At 39.4% G+C, this 24,979-nt stretch overlaps 1 protein-coding gene across 41 annotated transcripts in view; it reads left to right on the top strand.

The window, feature by feature from the left end:
* The window catches only part of ZNF804A (zinc finger protein 804A), a 455,187-nt gene that overhangs the window by 329,839 nt on the left and 100,369 nt on the right, over window positions 1-24,979 (top strand). For 38 of the 41 annotated variants that reach the window (XM_090144338.1, XM_090144330.1, XM_090144331.1 and 35 more), the window contains 5 exons: window positions 11,147-11,277; window positions 13,473-16,894; window positions 17,865-18,109; window positions 19,703-19,894; window positions 22,084-22,123. In XM_090144338.1, the coding sequence (XP_090000464.1) occupies window positions 11,147-11,277; window positions 13,473-16,767 (3,426 nt within the window). In that variant the 3' untranslated portion in view covers window positions 16,768-16,894; window positions 17,865-18,109; window positions 19,703-19,894; window positions 22,084-22,123. Of the gene's footprint in view, window positions 1-11,146; window positions 11,278-11,534; window positions 13,081-13,472; window positions 16,895-17,864; window positions 18,110-19,616; window positions 19,895-22,083; window positions 22,124-23,038; window positions 23,565-24,979 lie in introns of those variants that run through there. The other 3 variants (XM_090144314.1, XM_090144351.1, XR_004168445.2) reach the window with 3 other exon arrangements.

Here is a 24,979-nt window from a genome sequence, read left to right as displayed (position 1 = left end):
CAGAGGAACGTGAGCCTGCTAAACTCTGATGTGTCAATGGCTGGAGGACTTATCCAGAATTACAGCGGAGAAGGCAGTGCTTTCATTGGTACTAAACAGGAGTCTGGTTGCAGGTGTGCTGCATGTAGGGCACCAGCTGGCATCTTGAGGGTCAGCAGGAATTTCAAACAGAATGATTTATTCCTTGTGATACTGCCACGGGCAGAAGGGAAGGTTCACATCATCAGAGCGATGAGCACTCTTTGTAGACATGTGAGATCTGTTCTGCAACATCTGTTAAAAAGGAAAGCAAACTGGAGCTATGCTAATGCATTTTCTTGTTTAGGAGCATCAGCCCTGTAATATTTTTTAGTAATCTAGTGTCTGTTCATTTCCAAAGGAGGCTGTGAGGTTATGTAGTGTGGCATAACATGTAGGGAAGGCTCTGAATTCCTGACAGGAATTCATTCAAAAAGCCAAGTGTCTGAGCTTTGATGTTCATTGGTTTTGTTCTTAGACTTCATCAGTCTTCACCTGTTGAACAGAAGTGTATCAGAGCTTAAAGTTTTAAGTTTTAAAATTTTAATATTTTGATTCAAGAGATGCTAAGGATGGTGTAAAAGTAATCTGATAGTCCTTTTATTGTATATTTAGTGTGCCTTTTTCCGTGCAATTATTTGGAGAAGTTTCGGTTAGCTATCAGTATAAAAGCTAATTTACTTCCATGAAGATGGGCATTTGCACTTTTCTCACCCAGGATTTGATCTAAAGATTTGATAAATTTCCAGATTTTAAAAGGGCCAAAACCTTGGCAATAAAATATTGCATAGCCCGCATTCAGTTTATCCCCGTGAAGTGCTACATGCTAATGAGATTTGAAGAGAATAGAAAACACTGTATAAATGTTACAACCAAGTTATTAAAACTACACTGAAATTTTCATAGCCTTTCTAAGTCTTTCTGTGACTTATGTAGCCCCATCCTACGCAAACAAGCAAGAAATAGTTTTGGGGGATGACAATTTGATGAACTGTTTCAAGATTTTAATAAAGGATGAGTCACTTCACTGCCATTAAGAGAGAGAATTCCAACAATAAATCCTAGATGTGCAGAAGGAAAAAAGTATCACTTGTATAAATTTATGTCCTTCTAACCTTCTCTAAGCATCCTCTGTGGCAGTTGAGGAAAAACAGAGAAGGATGTGGCAGGGAGAGGCAAGTGTTTTACAGATATTTCCTGTCCCAACCCAGAGGGCACAACAGCATATTGCTAAAAAATGTTGAAGCGGTAACATGGGGACCTTAAGGCAGAATTGATGTCTTAAGAGCAGCCTACTTTAAGGGTATTGTGAAGACTGAAAGCAGACATCTGAAATATCTAGGTTTCTATGGGAGATAATGCAGGCAGAAAACAGGCAAATCTTTGCTGGGATAACAGGAAATGCCATGATTTGCTTCTGTTTTTATAGGCCTCCATAGAAAAGGAAGTGTGTAAAGAACTTTGAAACCCAAAATCTTTGGTGAATCAGAAACAGAAAAAACATGCCAGTCACCCCCAGGTGAGAAGTGCCAAATTAAATAGCAATGAAGATACTTGTTTCAAGAGTGTAAGTCTTGAGCGGAAATAGTCTGCTCTCTAAACACTTATTAATTGCAGAGTGCTGTAGTTATGCTTGTGTAGTGCTTGAGGATGGGAAGAGGCTTGTTGGCAGAGCGAGAAGACTTCTAAGATTATTTCTTCTGGTCTTATCAGAGGAGTGGACAAGGCTCTCATGTCTGTCACTGTTAGTTCTCAGTTGTTAAGTACTTCTGCTTGTTTATTTGTATTTGCTGTAGGGAAAGAGTGTGAAGCTCTATTTTTTTTTAAGCTTCCCAAAATATGTAGCATTGTTGACCTTGAAATGATAAAGCTTCTGCTCTTGTTTTCCATTTTCTGTGGCAGTGTTTTATCCAGAAATACATTCACAGTGAGCACAGAGACACTTTAAATCTGCCTTCTGCTGAGATATACAGAAGGCCCACCTAGTTAATTACTCCTCGTCTTCATGTTAGGTAGATAACTTCCTACGTGCTTATTTTTCTTCTTTTCCTCAAAGCCTGAACATACAGCAGTTCATATTCCAGAGTTCAGTGTTGCTTTGTGCTTTCTTCTTAGTGTGCTCACCTGTTAATCAGAGCCCACAGTGTGTGCAGAGTACCCTGACTGCCATAATAGAAAACCTAAAACAGGGCATTGGCAGCTTTCCCTAGAAATTGCCTTCTGCCACTAAGAATGTGGACTGAGATTTGGGTACATTTTCTTTCAGTAATGAGCTGTGCTTCATTAGCTAATTATTGTTTTTATTAATTTCCTAGTGATTCTTAATCAAGAGCAAATTATCTCCTGAAAGGCTGATATCTGTGTTGGGTGAGGGAACATTACCTGGGATTGCTTCTGGTAAACACCAAGGCAGAGAGCTTGCCCTGCTCAACTGACTCTCAGCCCTGCTCTGTTTACCCACATAGCAGCCAGGGCTCAAGGGCGCCCAACCAGTGCCTTCTGCAGCTGCATGGGGCAGAAAAATATAAGACAGGAATTGGCTGTTAGCTCAGCTCAAGACTCAGCATAACAAATGAGTTATTACTAGCAGTGATACCAGCATTTACAGTCCAAATTATCCAATTATACCACCACTTTCCCAGTAAGGATGTAGACAGACACAAGCTCTCTAGTATCTAATTCTTCCGTAGTGTCACAGTGCTTCACTGATGCTCCTACAGAAAAAAAAAGGTGCTGTTATGTAGTTCTTCATGGGTAGGCGATATGATGATGGTGTTGGTGGCCTCTTCCTCCTTCTAGCCGAGAGGGTGAATTGGATGGTGATGGTGCCTTCTCACGGAGGTCTGTCTGAGGGCCATTTTTATGTACTTAATAACTTATTTGCTCTGTCTTTAGTGGTTTATAACTGTGTATCACAGTCAATTGTTATCTTAAGTATAGTTTCACATATGCTGGATATTTTGTCATTCTTTTTTTATCCCTAAGCTTAGTTTTATCCATATTCTGCAGTTGCATTCCTTTAGCACGCAGAAGTTGAGCACTGGTGAGTTGTTTATAGTCCTGGGACCCTGGTGTGTCATCCTGTGCTTGCGCTCCCAAGGCCTTTGCTATGATCTTGTACTTGCACTTCTGGAGCCCTCTCTGATAGTCCTGTTTTCCTTCAGCAGCCTCTAGGCTGTGATTTACTGATAACTTCAGTAATACTTAAGCATGAGGTAGTGACAGATACATTCTTGCTCTGCAGTTATTAATATTTCACTGCAAAAGTGGCGAGACACTAGAAGACATACATAAATACAGATGTGTGCTCTCATAACCAAGCGGTGCTCTTGTAATCACTTGCTACCAGTATCAGCTATTTACATTCACATCACTGGTGTGTTATCAACATTATGTTTCAACATTCTTCATTTAGATGGTTGAAAATGAAAGCATAAGCCAAATTGCAGTATTAATTCATTTTCCTTTCCAAGATGTAATCTTTATGTTTAATGCTTTTTTTTTTTTTTTTTTTTTTCCTTTAATATTGTGTTTCTCTCAGAGGAATTTGAATTAATGGTATTTATGGTTCTCTTAAGGGTAAATAAAATTCTGTCAGTGCCACACTGAGTTGTGGTTGAGATGCCACAATGTGCAAAGTCCTGTTCTCCTTTCAGTTTTCCTTTGGTCAAATTTATTTATTCTTTGAAGAAGCTTGTCATAGCTGTGGGATAATTTCTGGCAAGGACCACATCCTGCTGATGAGAATCAATTTGTGAACAGAGGCTTTGAGTGTGATCCAATATAAAACCAGTACGAGAAAGTGACTGTGATTTATCTCTGACTGAAACAATTAGAATCAAGAGCTCACCTTCAGGGAATTCATGTGTCTGCTTCAGCCCATCATTATTAATAGGGTATCCTTCAAGGAATGTAGAAAGTATTTAGAGAACCTGGCTGTAAACATTATTTCCTCCTTTTTCTGTCACTGTGGAACACGATAAAGACTGGAGAGACTTAAGATGTGGTAGGCTCACTTCAGTCTCTGTGGCGATCTTTCCTAAGATGTGACTGGCCAAGAAGAAGACCAAAGAGAACTCTTTTGAAGACTTCTGCTTGCAATTTTCAGTGTGCTTTTAGAAAGTGTGTTGTGATCCCCTTTGGTAAGGAAGGAGAAAGAATCAGAATGGCAGCAAAAGCCCACAGGAGACACAGAGCTCTGATGAAGGCAGAGAATCATTTTGAGCAAAGTAAAAATAAAACACTGCTGTTGTTTGATACCGGAGGACACTGGAATGGAGTTCTTGGGTGAAGTCTCATCTCAGAACTGCCAAGTATGCCATTCATGCCATAAATAGCAAGGCAGTCTCCAAAATGGGCAAAAGACAGCTTCAAAGGCTGACATCAACAGCTTTGCGTTGGATGGAGTCATCCATTTTGTAGTCTTATTGTCTCCCCCTGGAAGGTGATTCTAAAGGGAAATCCAATGCTCCCTTTCCACAGAGGCAAAGGTGACCTTTCTCTAAAAGGAGTTCTGGATGAGGAAGCCACAGCTCCCGCAAAGAGATTTGTGGGAGATGAATGGTATTCAAGGGGAGGATTTTTCCAGTACCTTAAGCCCTTATGGACAGAGCTTAATTGGGATGTTGAGCTCTTATCATTTATGTATGGGAAATTGTAAATGGCCAGAGAATAGACCAGTCCTCAACATGTAGCATTCAGTGTCCAGCATCCACCCAAATATATCAGGAGGCAGTGCATCACTGAATCAGTGTTTGGATTGCAGCAGAACTGTCAGGCCTGAAATATCAATGTATGCTCAGAAAGATTATTCTGGATGCTTACGTTTTTCTGCTGGAGCAAAATGGTGGTGGTGGATAGAGCCAGAGAATGACATGTGTCATGTGAAGTGACCCGTGCTATGCAGGATGCCACTCCAGTTGTCACTCAAAAGAAGCAAAGACAGGTTGGTACCTCACAGGGTAGCCCTACACTCAGAGTAGCACATGTGTCAAGCCCTTTCTTTATAGCGTTGCCCTCTTCTCTGGCATTGCTCAGCATTACCATTTCTTAACAGGACTTAAAATGTTGCTTGTGTTGTTGTTTTTTAATTAGACTCCTAACTGGTGCAGAAGTGGATACAAAAGCCAAGTGATCCTTAAAAAGGGATGTGACATGCACCTATCTCATCTTTAATCTTTGTGACTGAAGAAGCTCCCTTAAGTGTTGCTGAAATTTGGCATGTAAAATTTATAGTCTGCTCTCCCTGAGCTTAACAGGAGTTTCTCTATTGAGTTCAAGAGCAGCAGAATTAGACCTAGAGTCATTAACAAAAATATTCTTTAATAATGGACTAGCGAATGTAACCACTTTCCAGCTGTACAAATGTGTGTCAACTTCATGTTCATTATCTAATAACATTAATTTGGTAGGCAAGATAGTAGTTCTGTGGTTTTATGATGCTTTCTTTGGTCTTGGCCTTAATATTTATGAAGTACACTGCTGATTTTTGCCGAAGCTAACAAGAAATATCCTAAAGCTTGCAATAAGAGCAGGCTGTTCCTGTACACGTGGTTCCTAGAGATGATAGTAAAATATTCAGCATGCAGTGCTCAGCAATTCTGTGCATTTAAAACAATATTTTTGCACAATGGCAACACTGGGTCCACTTAGTCAACTTCAGAGAACACAGTTATCTTAAAACAAAAGCAACAAAAGTCTTACTTTGGAGTCCAGAGCCTGTTATTTGTCAAAGTCTTGGAGCCTTGTCATGCTGTGAGCCAGAACGCTATCTGAATCCTGCAGAGGATGCGCTGTAAGGGAGCAGCAGACATGCAGATAGCAGAAGGATGTCAAATTGAGCATGAGACTTCCTGTTCTGGAAAGGGCATTAATCATTACATAATGGAGCATGAGTTTGTTTCTCACAGATAATTTTTGAAGGATCTTTAAAAAGCATAGAGATATTTTTTTTTTCCTTCCATTGCTCCAAGGCGTATCTTCTGCAGTTACCTAATCAAGAGCAATTAGTAAGATCTTCATGAAAGATAACTAGCTGTCATGTATACTAAATGTGCAAATGTGCAAAATATTGAACACTCTGATTTTCCTCAGTTTTGAAACCAGTGAAGTTTTCATTTTAAGATTGCTCTGTTTATTTTCTCCCATGAACTTACATAGGAAAAACCTGAACTCAAAAAGCTAGCAAGATGTTTTGTAGGTGAACATGAGTTATTCTCAAAAAATAACATTAGTCCAGTTTTGTTCGATTTATTCCTATTATCTGCTTTGAAATCTAGCAGTTCCTTTCTAGCAGTAGAGAAATAGATGTTAGAAATGTAGAAAGACCAATGTGAATTTTTGGTTGTATAGCAATGCATATAAATAATATTTATTATGTTATTTTTGTGGGGTCTGAATGTAAAAGCTAGCTTGACAATTATTTCTTGCACACTTCTCAACAGCTGCACCGTGCTTGAGTGTGCTGAGAAGCAAAGCACGTTTTTGCATTACATCGACGTGCTTAAAATTAAAGATAATAAAAATCTCCCACATGATGAAGACTATCAGATGTGTTTTATAATCAAGCTGTGCTTGTATGTGCTACCAAGGGAAATATGTCATGCTAAGAGCACAACATTAATGATGGACAAGGAAATCCACTCACACACAGCACGTGGCACTGACAGCGTAATCACCATGCATTGCTTCCATGGAACTTGCTGGTTATTGCTGCTGGGGTGCTTTACCTACATGGCTGTTAGAAATGAACGTGCCTGCAACCTCTGGAAGCACAGAGCAGAGAACATCCTGAGTTGGAGGGGGGACTCACTGAGTCCACCTCCTGGCTCCTGTCATCATCTCTTCTTCAGCAGAAACAGCCCTGTCGTGGACTCTGAGGACTTGTTACTTTAAAATCCCATAGATATTTATATTAGCGTGTGTTAGATTTCTTCTACTATTAAAAGACAATCGGGAGGTTATGGCTGTAATTTGGGGTAGAAATAGAAAAGGAAAAGGATTATTCACAACCTGAACGCTCCTTGTCATATGGAAGACCTAATATCTGACCACAAAAATGGGGTTTTCCTGCAAATTAGTTACAAATTTTGCCCTGCAGGGAGGTTTTCCCAGCCATTAGCAAGTGTCCCAACTGCTTTGCAACTCTGCCAAGTAGCTGTAGGCTGCTGTTAAAATTCCCCTGTGTTCCAGTTCTGTTTCAGGAGCATACTATGGCAATTAATTTTGGGGTGGCAGAATGAAAACAAATGGATTGTCTGTTAGTTTGCTCCATGTTGGAGTGGTTGAATTACCCATTTAATTGAGAAATCTTAATGTTTCTGCTTTCTGTTGATGTAACTTCCCTTCTTTAGCTTCTGCTTGAGAAGGCTGGTAGCACTAAAAGTGCAAGTTGTTGTATTTTCTTATTTTCTCAGAGCTTTGATTGCTCTTGTAATCTTTTCAAAAGGAGAAATTGTTTTTGCTAAGAGGGGAAGTGGTCATGAAGTCCCTGCAGCACTGCGGAGTGCAGCGCAGGTAACGAGGTGCTGCTCTGTCCTGCTGTGTCAGGTGAAGGTGGCTCCACTTGCAAAACAGAAAAATGTTTGCCTCCACAAACCACCAAAGGCAGAATGAAGATTGATATATTTTACATCTTTCAAAGCAACCTTCTGTGTTTCAAATGCACATCTCTTTCTTTGTTTGAGTGTTTACAGGTGTTGCAAGAACTCTGATGTATTCAGTTATTATTTATAATTGATTAAGCTCAGTCCTTTTTGCGAAAGGATGCTAATCTGGTTTGCTGTGACAAGTGCTTATCTAATGAGTGTATTGTCGCTCTGTTTGTCATACCATAATTCACATAAAGAAGCAATAAACCATCTCAGTTAGCAGGGAGTATTTGGAAAGCAGTCATACTATAACATAGGGGAATATGCACAGCTTCTAGAACAGTGAGCAGTAGCTATGAAATACTTGTATTTAATCCTAGTGTCAGCCAGTAATCAGATTTTTTTAAAATAAGTACAAGCTTAAAAAATTATTAACCATTAATAATGTTTTGTAATGTATAAGGTCTTAAAGGGAAGGGATATTCCATTTATTTTAAATAAATCCAAATGTCACTCTCGTGCCACCTCTGTGGCAGTGCTGAACAAGCAACACATAGTTCTGTGTTATGGGGAAACATTTTAGAAGGGGAGGAGGGAGCCAACAATAATATCAACTCTAGAGAGTTTCAGTGGCTGCTGGGAATACAGTCATTTTTCCTGATTTTAAATAAAATAAAGAAACAGTGAGCGAAATTTGATGTCATGGCAGTTAAGTTTTGCAATTTATACTTGCATTGATCAGGAAATGTATTTATGGTATTTTAAACCTTGTAAAAGTCCACATAATTTAATTGTTAATCTCAGGTCAACAGAACGTTAACATCATCGTATCTGAACTGCAGTGTCCTGAAATCCCCTGGCTCCTGCTATTAGAAAAACCATTCCCATCAGTTCGTGACCCTCTTGAAGTTGTTCCCAGCCTGCTGAGATATGTATTGCAGGGCAGGCTGCGAGAGCCTCTCTGAATAGGCAGTCCTCAGCTTATGCTTTGGTGCTGGGGAGGGCGTCTGCTTTTAATGTGGGATACTAATGCTACTCCGAGACTGCATGATCAGTCCTGAGACATGGTATGATTTCCCCTTGTTTATCATAAAACGTGTGAAATTTGCTCCAGTTTTCTTTAGATGTGGAATTCCAGGTTTGAATGTATCAATTGCTTTATTTGTCACTGGTTTTGGTCTTTTTTTCCTCATTTTATCACTTGTTATTATAGTATGCAGCTCCATTGCATTTCAGTGTTCAACCTTAATGTGCTTTCACTCTTGTGCATATTTTTAATTAACATCATCTTGATGTTTTTAAGGCCTATTAGTTTTGAAGTACAGTTGTTGCAAGTGCTTAAATCTTCAACTAAAAAAATAAAAAAGAATAAAAAAAAGAATAAAACACTTTGCAGGGTGGCAAAAGGCTTGTAAGAAGAAGTGCACTTAATGCGTTAATGCCTCTCTGCTGGAGAGAGGCTTTGATCCACAGAGGTCTTCAGGCATTTGTCTCCTGCAGCAGGATCTGGTTTTGTGCCTTTGATAATGCAGGGAGGAACTAGGGAACTTGATGTGAGCTTTTTGAAATGAGGAATACTGGAAAAACCTCTTCGGAATAACCTGGAAAGTGAAGGCATGGGTGAAGGAAGCAGAAATACGCCCTGTTGGCATTCTGCTTAGGGCTTATCTTGTTTGGCTATCATGCACTGCCCACCTGGGGACCCCTCAGCCAGGGTGAAACGCAGGCTCACCTGAGTCTGCACCTCAGGGGAGATTCCTGTGGCAGCATCATGCATTATGAAGACATTTGGTTTTGTTGGAGGAATCTCAGTTAATTATTCATTGTGAACTGCTTGTTGAACTTGTTACTTGCAGAGACTTGCACATTTTGAGCTGGTTCATAAGCAGAGGATAATATTATGAGGGCATCACATTTAAATACTGTATGACTGCCTAATTACTTGCTTACTGATCCGTGGAAGCAAACAGAAAAAAACAGGCATTAAACAAAACACTTATCATTAGTGAATAGTCCCACCACATGGAAAGACATAGAAAACATTAGGGAAATTATGCTTTTTAAGAGTAAGGTACACTTCTTTTAGTTGCTCCCATTTACTTTGAAGGATTTTTGACTGGGGACCTTGTGATACTCAGAATGCATGGACTAGTGACATTTTATGTGTAACTGGGCAATATTTTCATTTGTATAACACAAGCAAAACACAACAAAATACAAATACGGCTCTGCTAGTTATCACTAACACACCTAAGTACAGTAAGGAAATGCGGGTAACGGTTACTTAGCAGATGGTTGAATAAGGACACGTGGAAAAGAGCCACAATATCCAAGAATAGAAACATGCATTTTTGCACTTGGATGACCTTTTATATACAGAAATACTATTTTTGGAAGCTTCTTGATCAGGTCTCAAACCAGGTTGTGCCAGGTACGTGTTCCGTGATTAACAACTAAGAACAGCTCCACTCACGTATGCATTTGGTCAGTAAACCCCTCGGATATTGTCTAACAATAATTCTTATAGATTGTTAAAGCCCTCCGTGCAAAAGCTGGAGACAGCAGTTGTAAGAAAAAAAATCACTTTCCATGAGTAGTTCGTATTATGCTAAGAACGATTATGCTCATCACCCTTCCATTCTGGAAGAAGGGCCGTTTATTTGACAGGACATCTGACAGAAGGGAAACTCAAGAACAAATAGTTCCGGAAAAGACAAGCAGACAGTCCAACATGAAGGCTGTGCATATGGAACTGCAGCCAGACTCTTCTGTCTCGCACACTGACACCTACTTGTAGCAATTATGCGGAGTAATCTAATTGCTTAAAAGTTTTAAATGGTTCTTCTGTTCCACAACTTGTATGTGCTGAACACATAATGACTTGATTAGGCTGAGGAGAGGCTCGGATCAGTAAAATGATGGTTACGTGGTTGTGTTTTGGTGCAAGAAAAAGGAACTGCTTGTGTCTGCATAACCCAGGCAGGGACAAAGTGCACCTTTTTTGCATCGCACCTTGTGTAAGTGTTCCTTTAACAGCATTCTCCCTATTCCCTGGGGGTTCTGTGTTGCTCCATGCTGTCAGTGGGAATTTTATTGCCAGGTTCACTGAGAGAAATAGGTAGAGCTCGAAATAAGCAGTAAATGAAAACTGAAAATAGCCGCTGCTTGGAGTGAGACTGTACCGACATCGTGAGGCGTGAAGTCCCATTAACTTCAGCCCTACACTTTCAGCAGTAAGAGTAAAGGGGTCAAAATATGATTTGGGATGAACATTGCCTAGTTCTACAGAGGCTGGTCTATAATAATCACAAGAAGTACAATACTGTTATCTGATTATATCTGCCCCAGCTAGCCTCTCTCTAAAATCATGAGGTAGTTGTGTTATTTTTGCTTGAAATCTATCAAGTTACTAAATGGATCACTTTGGTTGGATTTGAAAATCAATCTGAGTATGAAATTGCTTACCAGAACATAATTATCATTGTAAATGTTAATTATTCCTGGTCTTGTTTTTGTGCGTTTGTGATGATTTCTTGCAGAGACTCAAGGAATTGAAGCAGAGGGAGTTTGCTCGAAATGTAGCATCGAAGTCGAGAAAGGATGAAAGGAAACAGGAAAAAGCCCTTCAACGTTTGCACAAGTTAGCTGAGCTGAGGAAAGTGACAACGTGGTAAGTGCATGGCTGCTGAAACACAAAATAATCCCTCAGCTATTTGCTGATGACCTGGGACACTGGGCTACTGGAATCCCTCAGCTGGAGCCCTGCATGCTCCATGACATTTCTGAAGCAGTGTGTGTACAGTAATTTGAGTCACACTGTGTGAAGAAATGTTTAACCTTTTTTTTCTAGTGGAGCTAAAATGACATGTATTTTTAGTTTTGAAAAAAGTTTCATATATATTTCTTAAAACCAGGCATACTGGATGAAAGCTTAGTGAACTAGGTCAAGCATTTGAAGGCTGACACTGCTCCATTGATGAGGTGAGGAATACAGAGTCTTTCTAGGATGTAACAGACTTCTGTGATTTAGCTTTCAAACTGCTTGCCTGGGAAAGCATCCAGAAATCTCATCTTAAATCTCAATAACTGGATTTTTTATATGTATGTTAAAAGGTAAGTGCTCCTTTTCCTCATCTCAACAGAATGTTTACTTCTCACTGCAGAAGTATTGCTAGTCATACATGTTGCAACTGAATCTAGGCATACTATTGAAATTAATATTGAGATTGCTGACTGTGACTCTATTCTTATTTGCACACTTTTGACACTTGAGTTTTCACAGTGGAACCTCAGGGGGAAAAATATATGCTGAAATGCTAATTTTATCCAAGCTTCATCTCACCAGGTGATCTATCAGAAGAGTCAGCCCATATGATTCATAGTTCTTGTTCAGTGATTGTCTGTTCCTCCATAGCATGTATGGTGGGCAGCATGCTGACATCAGGTTTCTCTAAGCAAGTGAGGTGACATGGAAGCTGTAAGAACTGTTTGATAAGATCAGCATAACACCTTAGTTATTCATTTACTTATCTTTTGATGGTAAGTGGAAATGCTTTTTCTTCCATCAGTGTTCTAAATTTCCAAATGTAACACTCAACAAACATGGTTTTTATGTTCCCAGCTCTAGATATCATTCTCCCTAAGCATATTAGAAAACCTGAATATGATATAATTCAGGACAAAGAGGTACAAGAAACTTATTGTCCCTCCTATTCCATGCTAGTGAAGCACAGATTTTGTAGGTGTTTGTTCTATCCATTACATTTTTTTAGAGTCCTCCTAATCACTGCTGAAGAATTTCTCTGAACTTTAATAGTGCTGTACACTACTATTTTCTGTCCTTAGAGGTATGATACAGACACACAGGATTTATTTTAACTAGCATTTTCTAGGTTTGTTTTGGATAAAAAGTCACTACCTTATTTTGTTAGTGAAAGAATGTATGTGGTGCATTTGTCATCATTTGACGCGACACTTCTTGGTGTCCTGAATCATGTTTGCAAGTTTTTCCAGTGACCTATCATCTAGTAGTGCTCTGCACTGCACTGTAAAATATGGAATAATTGGGCTAAACCAAACCAAAATTAAAAGAAGAAAAAAAAACAAAAACAACCAAACTGATGTAGTTAGGTTCGTTACTCCTAGTGCTGAACAGTTCCTGTGAATCCCAGAAAACTGCCAGCTTAAGCAGTTTTTTCTTCTCTTTACTTCCTATTAAGTCATATAGAACAGATGGGGAGAGTACGAGATGAAGAACAGAAGTAGACAGTGATAAATTTTTTCTCAAGAGGGATGAATCACTTTTGCACTACTGTCAGCTGAAATACTTTTCCTGATATTATTTTTCCATGAAATAAATGGCTGAGCTTGCAACAGGTCTGAGAACACAAATAGGAAAGGAGCTGCTGGGTGATTGCCTGTGGGTGGAGAAGCAGTCACTGGGATCATGACTAAGAGAGAAGTGATCTCTGAGGTACTCTCTGCTTTAATATATTTTGTAGCACATAGAAACATAAAACCTCAGCTGTTTGTAGTAATAGCGGCATAACTGTGATGGCATACTGAGAGGAGAAGCAAGGTTTCTAGGGAAATATGTGGTCTTTTATTAGTTCAGCAAGTACATTTAGGAGAATTGAACTATATAAGATTATTAGCCCTCTGTCTGATGACCTCACATGAAGGAACTGTGGACAAAATATTTATCTTTTTTAAACAAATCCTATAATGAAATAAGATACTTTCTAAATCTATATATCCATAGATTCTTTTCTTTTTTAAAAAATCCTTTTAATACGAATGTAACACTTTGTGCATGTCTGCAGTCCTCTGAGAGGTACTTACTCTGAGTCTTGTTTGCCTTCCTAGTGCTCCTGGAAGTGGACCTATGTTCAAATCCACAACAGTGACTGTGCGGGATAATTCCACTGATATCCCACAAAGCACTGCTATAGATTCTTCCAGCAAACAGGATTTCAGCTGTACGCTGATGCACAATACACAGAATTGCAAAGATGCTACTTCGGATATTTCTTCCACTCCTGAAAATGCATGCAGTAATACATCCAGAACTAATAAATTTGGAGATCAAGTTCAAGGAGCTCGAGGACATAGAGTTGGGTTCTCCTTCGCTTTTCCTAAGAAAGCAGTAGTCAAACTGGAATCTTCAGCTGCTGTTTTCTACGAATATAATGATGAAACATCTATGGAGCATGGACTTAGCAGAAGAAGCAGATTTTTTCCAGGAGCTTGTAATCTTCAGTCTCCATCAGCAACAGAAATAGTCCTGTGTCCTGAGGAGAAACAAAACTGTTTGCACCCACTGGTGGAAGGATGCACTGACACAGCAGAAGATCCTGAAAATCAGGAATCAAAAGAGCTAGCTAGTGAAGAAAACAGGGAGCTAGAGAACCCTGTATTAAATCCTGCTGTTTCCAATTCAAAGCAGCTAGTGTCTTCTGACATGGAGGACTGCAGTACTGATGTCAGTGCTGCGGATGTACCAGGTCAAACACTGTCTGTGGCTGTGGACAGTGCTCAAGTTCTGCCCCTGGACTGCAGCAGTTGTGAGCTGCTGGGAAATGGAGCTGTTGCTCAGGCTGCTGTGGAGGATTGCTCATCTCTGCAGGACACTGCTGAGGAAAATGGTAAAGATGGGAACAGTGACTTATTCACGGCTGAAAATGAAATAAAGTTGGGGACAGAGACGTTGGTTCCATCACATTCTGAAGATGGCTCAAGAGTCCCCCAAAGCAAACTGGACACACGCAAGAAATCTTGTGAACCGTTCATTCCTGTTCTTAGCAAACACGGATCAAACATTCTTCAGTGGCCATCAGAAATGGTAATTTACACAAGTACAGGTCCATCCATTTCTTATAGCTGTAACCCTTTGTATTTTGATTTCAGGTCGTCAAGAGCAAGTGATAGTCATGAGAAACCCAAGCATCAGGCAAACGTACCTAATTTGCACCATAAAACTGAATCCAACCATAGCTTAGTCTCAGATTTTACAAACAAGCCTACTTCAGAATGTGGTGATCCTGAAGCAGAAATAAATAAAAATGCATGTGACTATACAATACCCCTTGTAAGTGACGTTTCCCTCATCAGAAATTCTGATCTTGCAAAAAATGAAAATAAAGTGGCCTTGGGTGAGTCATTCAGGATTAAAAAACTAGAAAAGTGTCACAGTTCAAAAAATCACTTACGACAGAATGCTGCGATAGGTGAGAAATATAACAAAATTTGGATCAAAGAAAGTCATGAAAAATGGTTTCACAAAAGTAGAAAACGGAAAAGGAGGAGAAAATTGTGCCATTGTCATCACCATCATTATCATCCTTGTGGGGAAGCAACAATTGCAGAAATGGAAATTTCCTCAGTTATAGAAAAGCAAATGAGTTACAGAGATGAAAATAAACATCAGCACCTCCAAAACAACCCAGAGAAGTGCAGATACGATGCAGGGAATATCTGGATAGCTACGGATGAGGTACAGCAGTCTCATCAAAAACCTGATACTGAAAATGGTCATAAAAGAGTCCTGGCTACATCAGATCACCTCCATGGGGGCAGAGGATTATGTGACATCTGGCATGCAAAAAGTAGGGACCAACGCAGTGGCTGTAAATCTCTGCATAGAAAGAGAAAAGCAAGCTCTCGGAGACAGTTGAGGCAGCTGGCTCGAACTTGTAGGAGGCACAACTGCCTGTGCTCCAAAACCTGTTGTAGCTGGAAAGTCAGGAGGTTGAGCTGCAGCCCAGAGCATAAATGTTTAGGGCACTGCAGTGAAGAAAAGAGTCCAGGCCACCATCAGCCCATAAAGAGAGGTTACAGCTTCCTGACGGATGAACCAGAAAGCTCCCACAGGAAGCGGAGACAGCACGCCTATTCCTGTTCTTCAGATGAAAGTTTGTACAGAGAGGCGTGCTTGGCAGAGGAGTATTTCAGGCAAGCAAACGTTGTAGGTATGCATCACAAGGCAAAAGGAAAACACAGGAGGAGGAAAACTAGAATTAGTCATGTATGCATTGACAGGAGTGAGAGAAGTGAGGCCTCCAGGCCTTGTAAAGAAAATTCTGCAAGTTCTACGTTAGATGTTTTGGGAGAACTCTTGACTCAAGACAACACAGGGGATACTATCATGAATTCCAAAGCTGATCTTGCAGAAGATATGGATGAAACCATGCAGCTGGAGGAAAACAAGGCATCTGTGCCAGTGGCTGGTGCACATGTTCTGGAACAAGACAAGCCAACAGACTGTGCAGCACCAGAGAGCGTGCTGGGCGTGCTTTCGGATGTTGCCACACATTGTGCTGCTTCTGTTCCTGAGCAGGGTGCTCCTGCAGCTGCAAGCACACAAGATGCTCTGAAGGGTGAAAAGAAAAATGAAAATGTGAACAGCCATGAAAGTCAAGCTCGTTATAAAGCTCCACCACCCACCAGACATTTGGACCAGGCTCCCCCAAAATCGGTCCTTTGCCATTATGAGCTGGCTGATTCTCTGCCACACGAGAAGATAAACGAGGTGACCGGTGACTGGGTACAGTGCAACTCAGGCATATTTAACAGTCCACCGCCCTTACCATTCAAAGAAGCACACCTCAACAGCCACACCTTCTTAGCGACGGAGCAGCTGATAGCCCCCTTTGCCCTTCCCGACCAGACGTTGATATTCTCTCCAGATAACCACGAAAAATTCAAAGACCTCCCATCCGAGGCATACCAGCAGCTCGTGCAACAGAACATGCTGGCCAACAAGGTGAAGTTTCCCCTTCCTCCCCCAGCCATGCAGCCCCCCAGCTCTCCGTTGCAGCCTCTGCCTTTGCAGCCACCGCTGTGCTCTACCTCGGTCACCACCATCCACCACACTGTCCTGCAGCAGCACGCCGCCGCCAGCGCGCTCAAGGCCCTCCAGCCCCACCAGCACTTCCTTTCGCAGGTCCCGGCCCTTGCCAGAGCACCTTTACCTCATCTGCCCGTAGGGCCCAGGCTTTGCCCCGGGGGCCCCGCAGCCTTTGTGGCTCCGCCGCACCTGCCGCTGGTGCCGCCTTCGGTGCTGCAGCCGGCCCCGCTGGCCTTCTCGCCGCTGCCGCACGCCGTGTTCCCCTCCCTGCTGTCCCCGCACCCGGCCGTCCTGCCGCTGCAGCCCCTCTTCTAGGATGAGTTCTTGGAGGGCAGGGATCCTCCAGACGGATGGACGTGGGGTTCCTGGCACCCCTCGGCTTCGCAAGCGGTCCTGTGAAATAAACTGGTTGAAATTCCTCTTTCCTTGGGAAGTATTTACTGTAAGTATAGTGATGCAAACATCCATGAAAAGCTCCTATCCCATGTAAAGACCTGTCCTATAACTAAAGCACTGAATAGTCTGATACCGATATGAACTATATATATCAGTGAAGCTCATGTCTTAGAGTATGTATAATGTATATAAAATATATTTATAGATCTATAACTTATGTTGTAAAGTATTCACTTTTTGTTTTTTTATCCTTGTGTATTTGCACCTATTTAATGTTTAGACAAAGCTGATGCACTATGTTTTGTACTATGTTCTCTGAAACTGTAAATCTAGTGACAAACTATCTCTTGCAATAAATTTTTGTTAACTACTTAAGTATATCAAAAATCTTTCATTATAAGCCTCACGGATGTCGTTGCTCTATGTTCTTCTGCATCCTCTACCCCTGCTGTGCTGGGATAATCGGGTTTCCTATCCTTCAGTGATTTATCACGGATGCTCAGAGGCTAATACCTTGAGGGCAGCTGTCTCACTGAGCAAGAGAGAAAGGGTAACAGATCCGTTTGTGTTAGCAGTTTGATGTCACTGTGACAAATTTTGCCTTCCTGTCGTCTTCTTGCACAAACTGCTGACTGTTGGAGCTAATCCCTTTTCTACTAAACCACAAAAAGACCGCGTAACAAAAATAACATCAGTGGTAGAAGAAAAAAGAATGGATCAGCAGTGGTTTGACTTGCAGGGGAATGTTTCTTACCATGAAAACATACAGCACAGAGAGCCTTATTTCCATCAAGCCTTCAGCTGATCTCCATTTCTCATGCCTACTTTTTGCACATGTGCAGGAAGGTCAGGAGGAACTTCTCATTGGGAATTTTGAATCTCACCAGGGGGATGGTTCAGGTTCTTACCTCATTTCACTCCCCTGTTACCTGCAGCGTTGGGGTATTAAAAATATGTAAGTGACATAGAATAGAAATAATGATAACATGTTGCCATTATTTCTGACTGTATTTCAGAGAATTCTCCCTACCTCTGAAGCCTTTTTATTGCTGATGAAACTCGACTTCAGCCAGAGAAATCTTCTCATTCGTGTTACTGTGAGATATTTCAGGCCCACACTTGTGAGGGCCCAAAATAAAAGCAGAAGTGATTGCGGGGCAGAGCCAGCTCTGTGAGTTAAAATGAAGTCTAGCCACGTGAGTGAAGCTAAGAATTTGCAGCATGACCTTTAGTGCTAGAAGTAGACCCTCCAAAATAAAAGGTAGGGGCTAGCTCTCAAATTAATTACTTCTTTTCATCTTTTATATATTATAATAGAATTATATATGGTTGAATTGAAATAGTAGTTTTGGAAGATTATTAATATGCATCACATATTATCCATTCAAAAAGTAATATAGCCTAAAAGATATCTATCTGGTTATTATTTTCTGCATCTGTAGCATTAGTACTTACCTATATCAATGTTGAAAGTTTTAGTATAATAATGCATTAAAACTATAGCAAACAACATCTTGTCAACTCTGATTACAGTGTGGGATACTCAAGTTTTCCTTGTCATGCCATTAGAAAGGGCTAAACTACATTAATAAGAAAAAGTTGACAAGAGCAGATGAATGGCCTGGTCATGGATTGCTTCTCCAAACCCCTGCCTGATGCTGCTGCAGAGCAGGATGTTACTGGGCATCCATTTGCATAATGCCATTAAGAGGGTAAATTTTCTCTAGCTTGTAATTTCAAGTGAACGCCCATTTCTAGTTATCTGGTACCTAGAAATTACATAAGTGACTTTATCCTTCTGCTTTATTTCAAGAGTAAGCCTGCCCAATCTATATGTCTCACTACCTTCTGCAGCAAGCAGGCTGCAAGCCGCACTGCTCAAGCACTGAAACTTGTATCTGAAGCTTGAAAGTGCCTGCTTGCTGCTCAGGTCCCTGCCTTATTTCTGACCCACGCTGGCTTCTGTATTCCTGCACTCTTCTGCAGGAGTCAGCATGGGTATTCCCCTGGATCCTGATGCCCTGTCAAAGAAAAAGGTCTGGTAACACCCACTGGATAAAAAGAAACAACGCAGGATGGTTGTGATTATACATGATCCCTTATTCCTACATTTTTATCTGGCAGAAGATAAAAGATAGCAAATTTCAAAATTTCAGTTAATTGAATAAGTCCCATCTACTAATTTAGGAGTCAGTGATTAAAAAAAGCATTCAAACAGCTTTGTATCTTACCTTTTCCCAGCAATTTAAATTAAATTTATTCTATTTTAAGTTGTTAATAATTTTATAACATTGCATAATTATTTATTTACTGTAGTTGCTTTCAATAGTGTATAAACTTAGAATAAAAGACTAATAACCATCAAATGTAATCATTTGCTAACATGGTATTGCCTTTATTTCTAGAGCTGTTAGTATGTAAGAGCAAAACCAGTAGAAAAATAATTCACAAGTTAAGTTTAATATTGAACACAGTAATTGAAACGAAGTAATAAAATATCATTTTGAGTTGGAATTGTTAGTAAGTATTAAACTTATAGTAGCTTAGTAACTTACATAGCAGTAGCTTCATTTCGGCATTTACCTGGTATTTAAAATTAAATGTATGGTTTTTAGCAGTCTAATTTATAAGTTAACATTATTTCAAAAAATAAATAATTGGTTTTTTGTCGTTATAAATAAGCTCCACCAAACTTGCTTAATTAACCTACTTTTGAAGTTTCAAGCTTACTCAGAACTTCTATTTTTTTTGTTTATGTTCCTGTTCAGTTTGCCAGTTCATAGAGTTACTGGATTGCCTTCCTCATGTAAACAGTGAAAGTGATACTATCCCCTTTAATCCACCCGAATCACAGGAATTAAATCTTCAGACTGCAGTGATGACCCTAAATTAGGTGATAGATTTTGCTAAGTGGTCCCGCAGAACAGCTCTGCAGAGAAATGATTGAAAGTTAATCTGTTCCGCTGAGATGAGAAGTGTATCTTTGTCCTTGGGAAACTGCAGTCTGTCCAGGCAGTGACCTTCTTGGAGCCGTACCATTTCTCAGGTAACATGAGCCATAGAGTAATGTCTTTATAGGATCTTTCTGGCATTAAGAATCATCATCTCACAGTGTTATCGGCAGTTTGAAGTTATCAGTCGCTTTTGTCACGTCTGTAAGTACATAGAATGCCAATACCTAGGAAGGGCAGAAGAATCAAATTGTTCATTTGGTTTCATTCACAAATTAGAAAGTATGCAAGTTTTTGAAGAAGAAAAACCTTGAGATTCTACAGGAGTGAGCAATGTACGTAGAAACTGCTGATGACAAAGAGTAAAAGAAATACCTTTTACGGAATATTATAGAATAGAAATGTTTGCTGTTATCTTTTGCTGTTATCATTTGCTGTAATCAAACAGCAGTGAAATTATTATGAAGCAGTTTGTCGCCTCTACTTGCAACGTTAACTTTTTACTGGTTCATAAACTTTTTACACTCAAGGAAATTAATTTAGATGTGATCTTCAGACTGTGCTTTAAAAGGCCATTGGAACATCCATTTCTCTTTAATACATACTATATGGGATAATATGCTCCCCAAATACAGTTTACATTATGGCTATATTTTTTCTGTTGAGTTCATTTTTCATAATTGTACGAAAATTGTACGAATACATCTTTTACATTATAATATCATTAAGTTGATATGCTGCATTTAAAATCCAGTTTGTAAATGTATTTGGTCAGATTCTGAATTGGTGCAAATCAGTGTACAGCTCCTGATTTCAGTGGCATTTTATTGGTTTGTGCCAGCTGAAAATCACTCATGCTTTAGCATTAAAGATTATGTTAACTTTCTCAGAAGAAGGCAATACATTGCGACCACACGAATGTATTTCTAAGACAGTTATTTGTCTGTACTTAAGGTGGCAAATTTTAATCTACTTAGTATTTCAACACGGTGCTCTGTCTACATATTCTGAACCCCGTACATTAATTTTCTGATTTATGACTGTACATTGCCTAAAGACATGTATGTACCCAGCAGTGTACATATGTATGCAATATGCTTGCCTTCTGTAAAATTATAAAATGTTAACTCTTTTTCTTCAAAGGACATTTTTACTGTGTAGAGATCATCTGATATTTTTAAATTAAGATGAGTTATCAATGTGTATGTGGTTTTGTAGATCACTTTGTTTTAATGTTTACATTAGCTGTGACCTTGTATATTATTTTATTTATAGCCTTCCTTTTTGTCCTCATGTCAGGAACTCTATAAAGTATTCTCTTTTTCTGTTTGTCTCTGACTAAGATTCTCAGTATATTGCTTGCAACGTGTATGTTTATGAATAAGAACCAGATTTTCTTCTTACTTTCTATTTTTTACTATTTTATTTTTTGGAAAAAAAGAAAAAAAAAAAAAGTATACCAACTGTAAGAATTATTAGACTTCCTGGTTTTTGTTTCAAGGTTCTTTCTTATTTCATGCATTTTATATAAGGCTGGAAGAATCTCTACCAAGTCTGAATTTTGACCTATTGGTGAAACTCTGAAACCAACGAATTCTAAGGAAGCTTTGCCATTAATATAACTCAGGATTTATTTTGATCTGGGACATTAGGGCTCTTTATTTATTGGAATGCCCTAATCTTGCTTTAAATTGAATAATAATTTCATGAGGTATTTTTGAAAAGCACAACTCAGTAAAGAAGGCTTAATCCATTCTAAGTCATTCTTTTACCTCCTTTGCTGTAAGGATATTTTTGTAATTAATGGCCATAAAGCTATCTTTAAAGTTTATTTTGTATGTCATCTGTGCTTGAAAACATGAACATGCACCTTCTATTCTGATACCAAAGAAGAAAATGCAGTTAATCAAAAACCTGGGTTTTCTACCTGTACAGGCATGTTTAGAAGGTTTTAGTAAGCAGGACTATGTTCGTACCACATTGAGATCAATTAATGTATCAGTGGTCTTTATTTTTGCTGGGATAAGATCAAAATGTGCAAATCCCTGTAGAGAAAAAAAAGCATAATTAAGTAAGCTTCAGATGTGAATCCACGATGAGTATAATATTATGTATGTTAATTAAAGAAGGTTACTGTAAAATAAGCAGTGGTGTTTCTGTTTGCTATGAATGAGATTTCGAAGATTGTTTTGGTCAAAATTTCTGGTAAAAATTCTTGTTCTTTTTTTAAGAAACAACAAACAGGCAAGTACGTTTGTAAATGGATTTTTTTAATGAATTGTAGGTGGTATGCGGACACTTTCCTTGTGGATGAGAAACAGCATGTAAGTATTGCACATAACAAATCATACGTTTTCTAAAGAAACATCTTGCATTTCTAGTGCATTCATATGTCAGTACTTGGTTTAGCCCTCTGATGGCTCTTATGTTAAGAGTAACTATTGAAATAAAGACGAGGCGGTCACTGTAAGACATTCTGAAGAGATGAAACCTGCAATTGTCAGTGCCTAAATAGTACTTTTTGCTTGTGAAATTATAATTGGAAATAGAATTTCACTTGGATTTTAGTGGTGATGCTTATATGTATGTATACAAGTGTGCATGTGTGCTGTGGCACACACATACCGGGTTACTGGTTCAGGATTCTTCTTTTCTGGACGTAACTTTGCAATGAACCATAGTGAAGCAGTGGTGAGAATGGCTTGTCTGAGCAGGGCTGAATGGAAGGAACTGTTGAGAGGGAGGAATAGTGACACAGTATGAACGGAGAAAGTAGGTGATTACTGTATAATAAACATGTTTTTTTCTCTCTAGCCTGTAGGAAATTTGTTTCAAAGTATATATTTTTGTTGTTGTTGTATTATTCTTTTTTCCTATTTTGCTCTATTTTTGTCTTTTTCCACTTAAATTAGGATTGCTATTTTCCTTAGTATGCCTTTTGGTAGCTGGTCTGTCAATCCATCATATTGTTGGAAAAAACAAAAAGCAGAAAAAACAGTATATAGAGAGAAGATTTGCATACAGTTTGCTGTAAATAGAATCCCACTTCTCTCTGGAGAAATTATTCAATAGAATGAGTCTTCTTTGTGCAAAGCAAACGGTGCTCTCTGCCACTGCTGGCAGCTGCATAACTGCTCCCTCCTTCTGTTAACATGCTGTCCTCTAGAAGCAGAAGAAATAAAGGGAAGGTATTGTGATCAACCAGCTCTGGTTTACCCAGAACTACGTGCAGAGGAACCTGCTGGAGAATTATCCATGCTCTTCACAGCAGAGTTATTATCTTAAGTACAATGAATGTTGCAGTCACTGAACGTTTTCCAGCTCTTGTGTGTGAATTACAGCCAGCTTAAAAGAAGTACAGAAGTAGAAATACTATGGAAAGGTGTTTTTTGACAATGAATAAGACACTTAAAAAATTAGGTCCTATACTGCCTCATTAGTGATAGGCATGCTTAGTTTTCCAAATTGCAGACTTTCTGCAATGGAAACTACTAAGAAATTGCCAAATAATTGGTTGGGCAAGGAAATGAACTCCTAGCAAAAGGTCGCTGTCAAATGGGCATCTGAGCAGATCCTTTGGTAGGACAGAGCGCAGGATCTGCTTCTTGTCCACCAGCTGTCTGCAGACTGACGTCATGTTAGCTGAAAGAGCTGGATCTCAGACGATGTTACTGGGGTCCACTGAATTAAGGCACCGATGCCCATGTGTGGTAGAGGTCAATCAGGACTTTGCTCATGGGGTGGGACAGGGAGTGCCTCAGAAAGGTAAGAGAAAGCCTAATCTAGGTTTGTTTTTCTTAAAACGACGTGGATAATATATGTATTATTGGTTAAGAAAAAAGGCAAAACATTATTCAGCTTTTAAAAGCAGCATGAGGGAGTTTTCAGATGTAAGAAATGGATAGTGAAGAATGAGAACAATGTAACACTTATAATATAAAATGTCCTTAGACATACAGTATCTGTGTAACTTTAACCAGTTCTATAAGTCTTCAGTGTAGCACTGGGAGTACATGTGCAGCCCTGGGTTATGGAAGGAAGCATGCCCTATTGGAACCCACAGAGTGACTGGTAAACAGGGTGCTCTGTTAGACTTTGATTTCACAACTAATCTTGAAGGACAACAGGGAATCCTTCACAGATACTTCCTAGAGAAAAGCATAGTTACTTTTGGAGAAAAAAACAACTAAAGTTCATGGAGGTAATGTTCATAGAGATAGATGGCAACAGGAGCAGCAAGATGGGTGAATCCTGAGGCACCAGGGGGACTAATTACCTGGAAAGGTTTCAGCAGCAAACACCTATCAGAACGTTTTTCAAAAAGAGCAAAGCTGTGTAGAAACATGAGTGGAGACTGTCTGCAGCTGCACATCTGAGAGGTTCTATTTGAGATTTAAATACTGTTAGACTTTCCACTGCTGTATCACAGTGTGATGTACCGTATCAAAGCTGCTTCTTTCCATCATTTACCATTATCATGCAGGCTTTTGTAGCTTAACATAGCTGATAGATGTGATTTGACACATCACAAGGAGATGCGTCAGCAGGAACATCTGACAACAACGCAATTTTCTTAAATGCTGTGGTTACAAAAATCTCCTTCTTGTGAGATATTTTAATATAAAAGTGTAAGCATTTTGAGAATGGTGCTGAGACCTCTTTTGTGGATATTTGGGAAACTTTGAAGACATAGCTTTGCAATAGGAAGAAGTAATGAAGGATTAAGCAGACATTATCAGACAGAGAATTTTCTTTTTGGTAAGTTTTATATGATTTTGGCAACAAGAAAACAAAATTTTTGTGGTCACCAGGGATTCTTTGTTTGCGGCCACTCAGCACGCACAGCTGTCTGAAATCCAGCAGTCTGGTAGACAGAGAAAGCTCTATAGAATAACAGGCAAGCTGTCTTTTCATCTTTAAAATCCATAATGCATGTATATACATACTGTTAATAATTCATACTAATGGAGAGCTCTTGCCCAAGAGCACATTTCCCTATCACAGAAAATGAATTGTTTAATGATGTCTAGGATAGATCTAAGTAGATCTAAGTCCAGCCATTGTAGAATAGTTCTATCTATGCAGTGCACACTTCCATAAACAGTCACTGCAGTTTAAGAACAGTGAAAATAAAGAGTGTAAGAGTATTTAAAGTATTTAAACAATAAGCAAAGTAAATC

Source organism: Phasianus colchicus, chromosome 7, assembly GCF_987193195.1.
Source record: "Phasianus colchicus chromosome 7, bPhaCol1.hap1.1, whole genome shotgun sequence".
In the NCBI taxonomy this organism is placed as follows: domain Eukaryota; kingdom Metazoa; phylum Chordata; class Aves; order Galliformes; family Phasianidae; genus Phasianus; species Phasianus colchicus.
The sequence above is the reverse complement of the archived record's forward strand: the minus strand, read 5'-3'. Positions and strand labels throughout refer to the sequence as shown.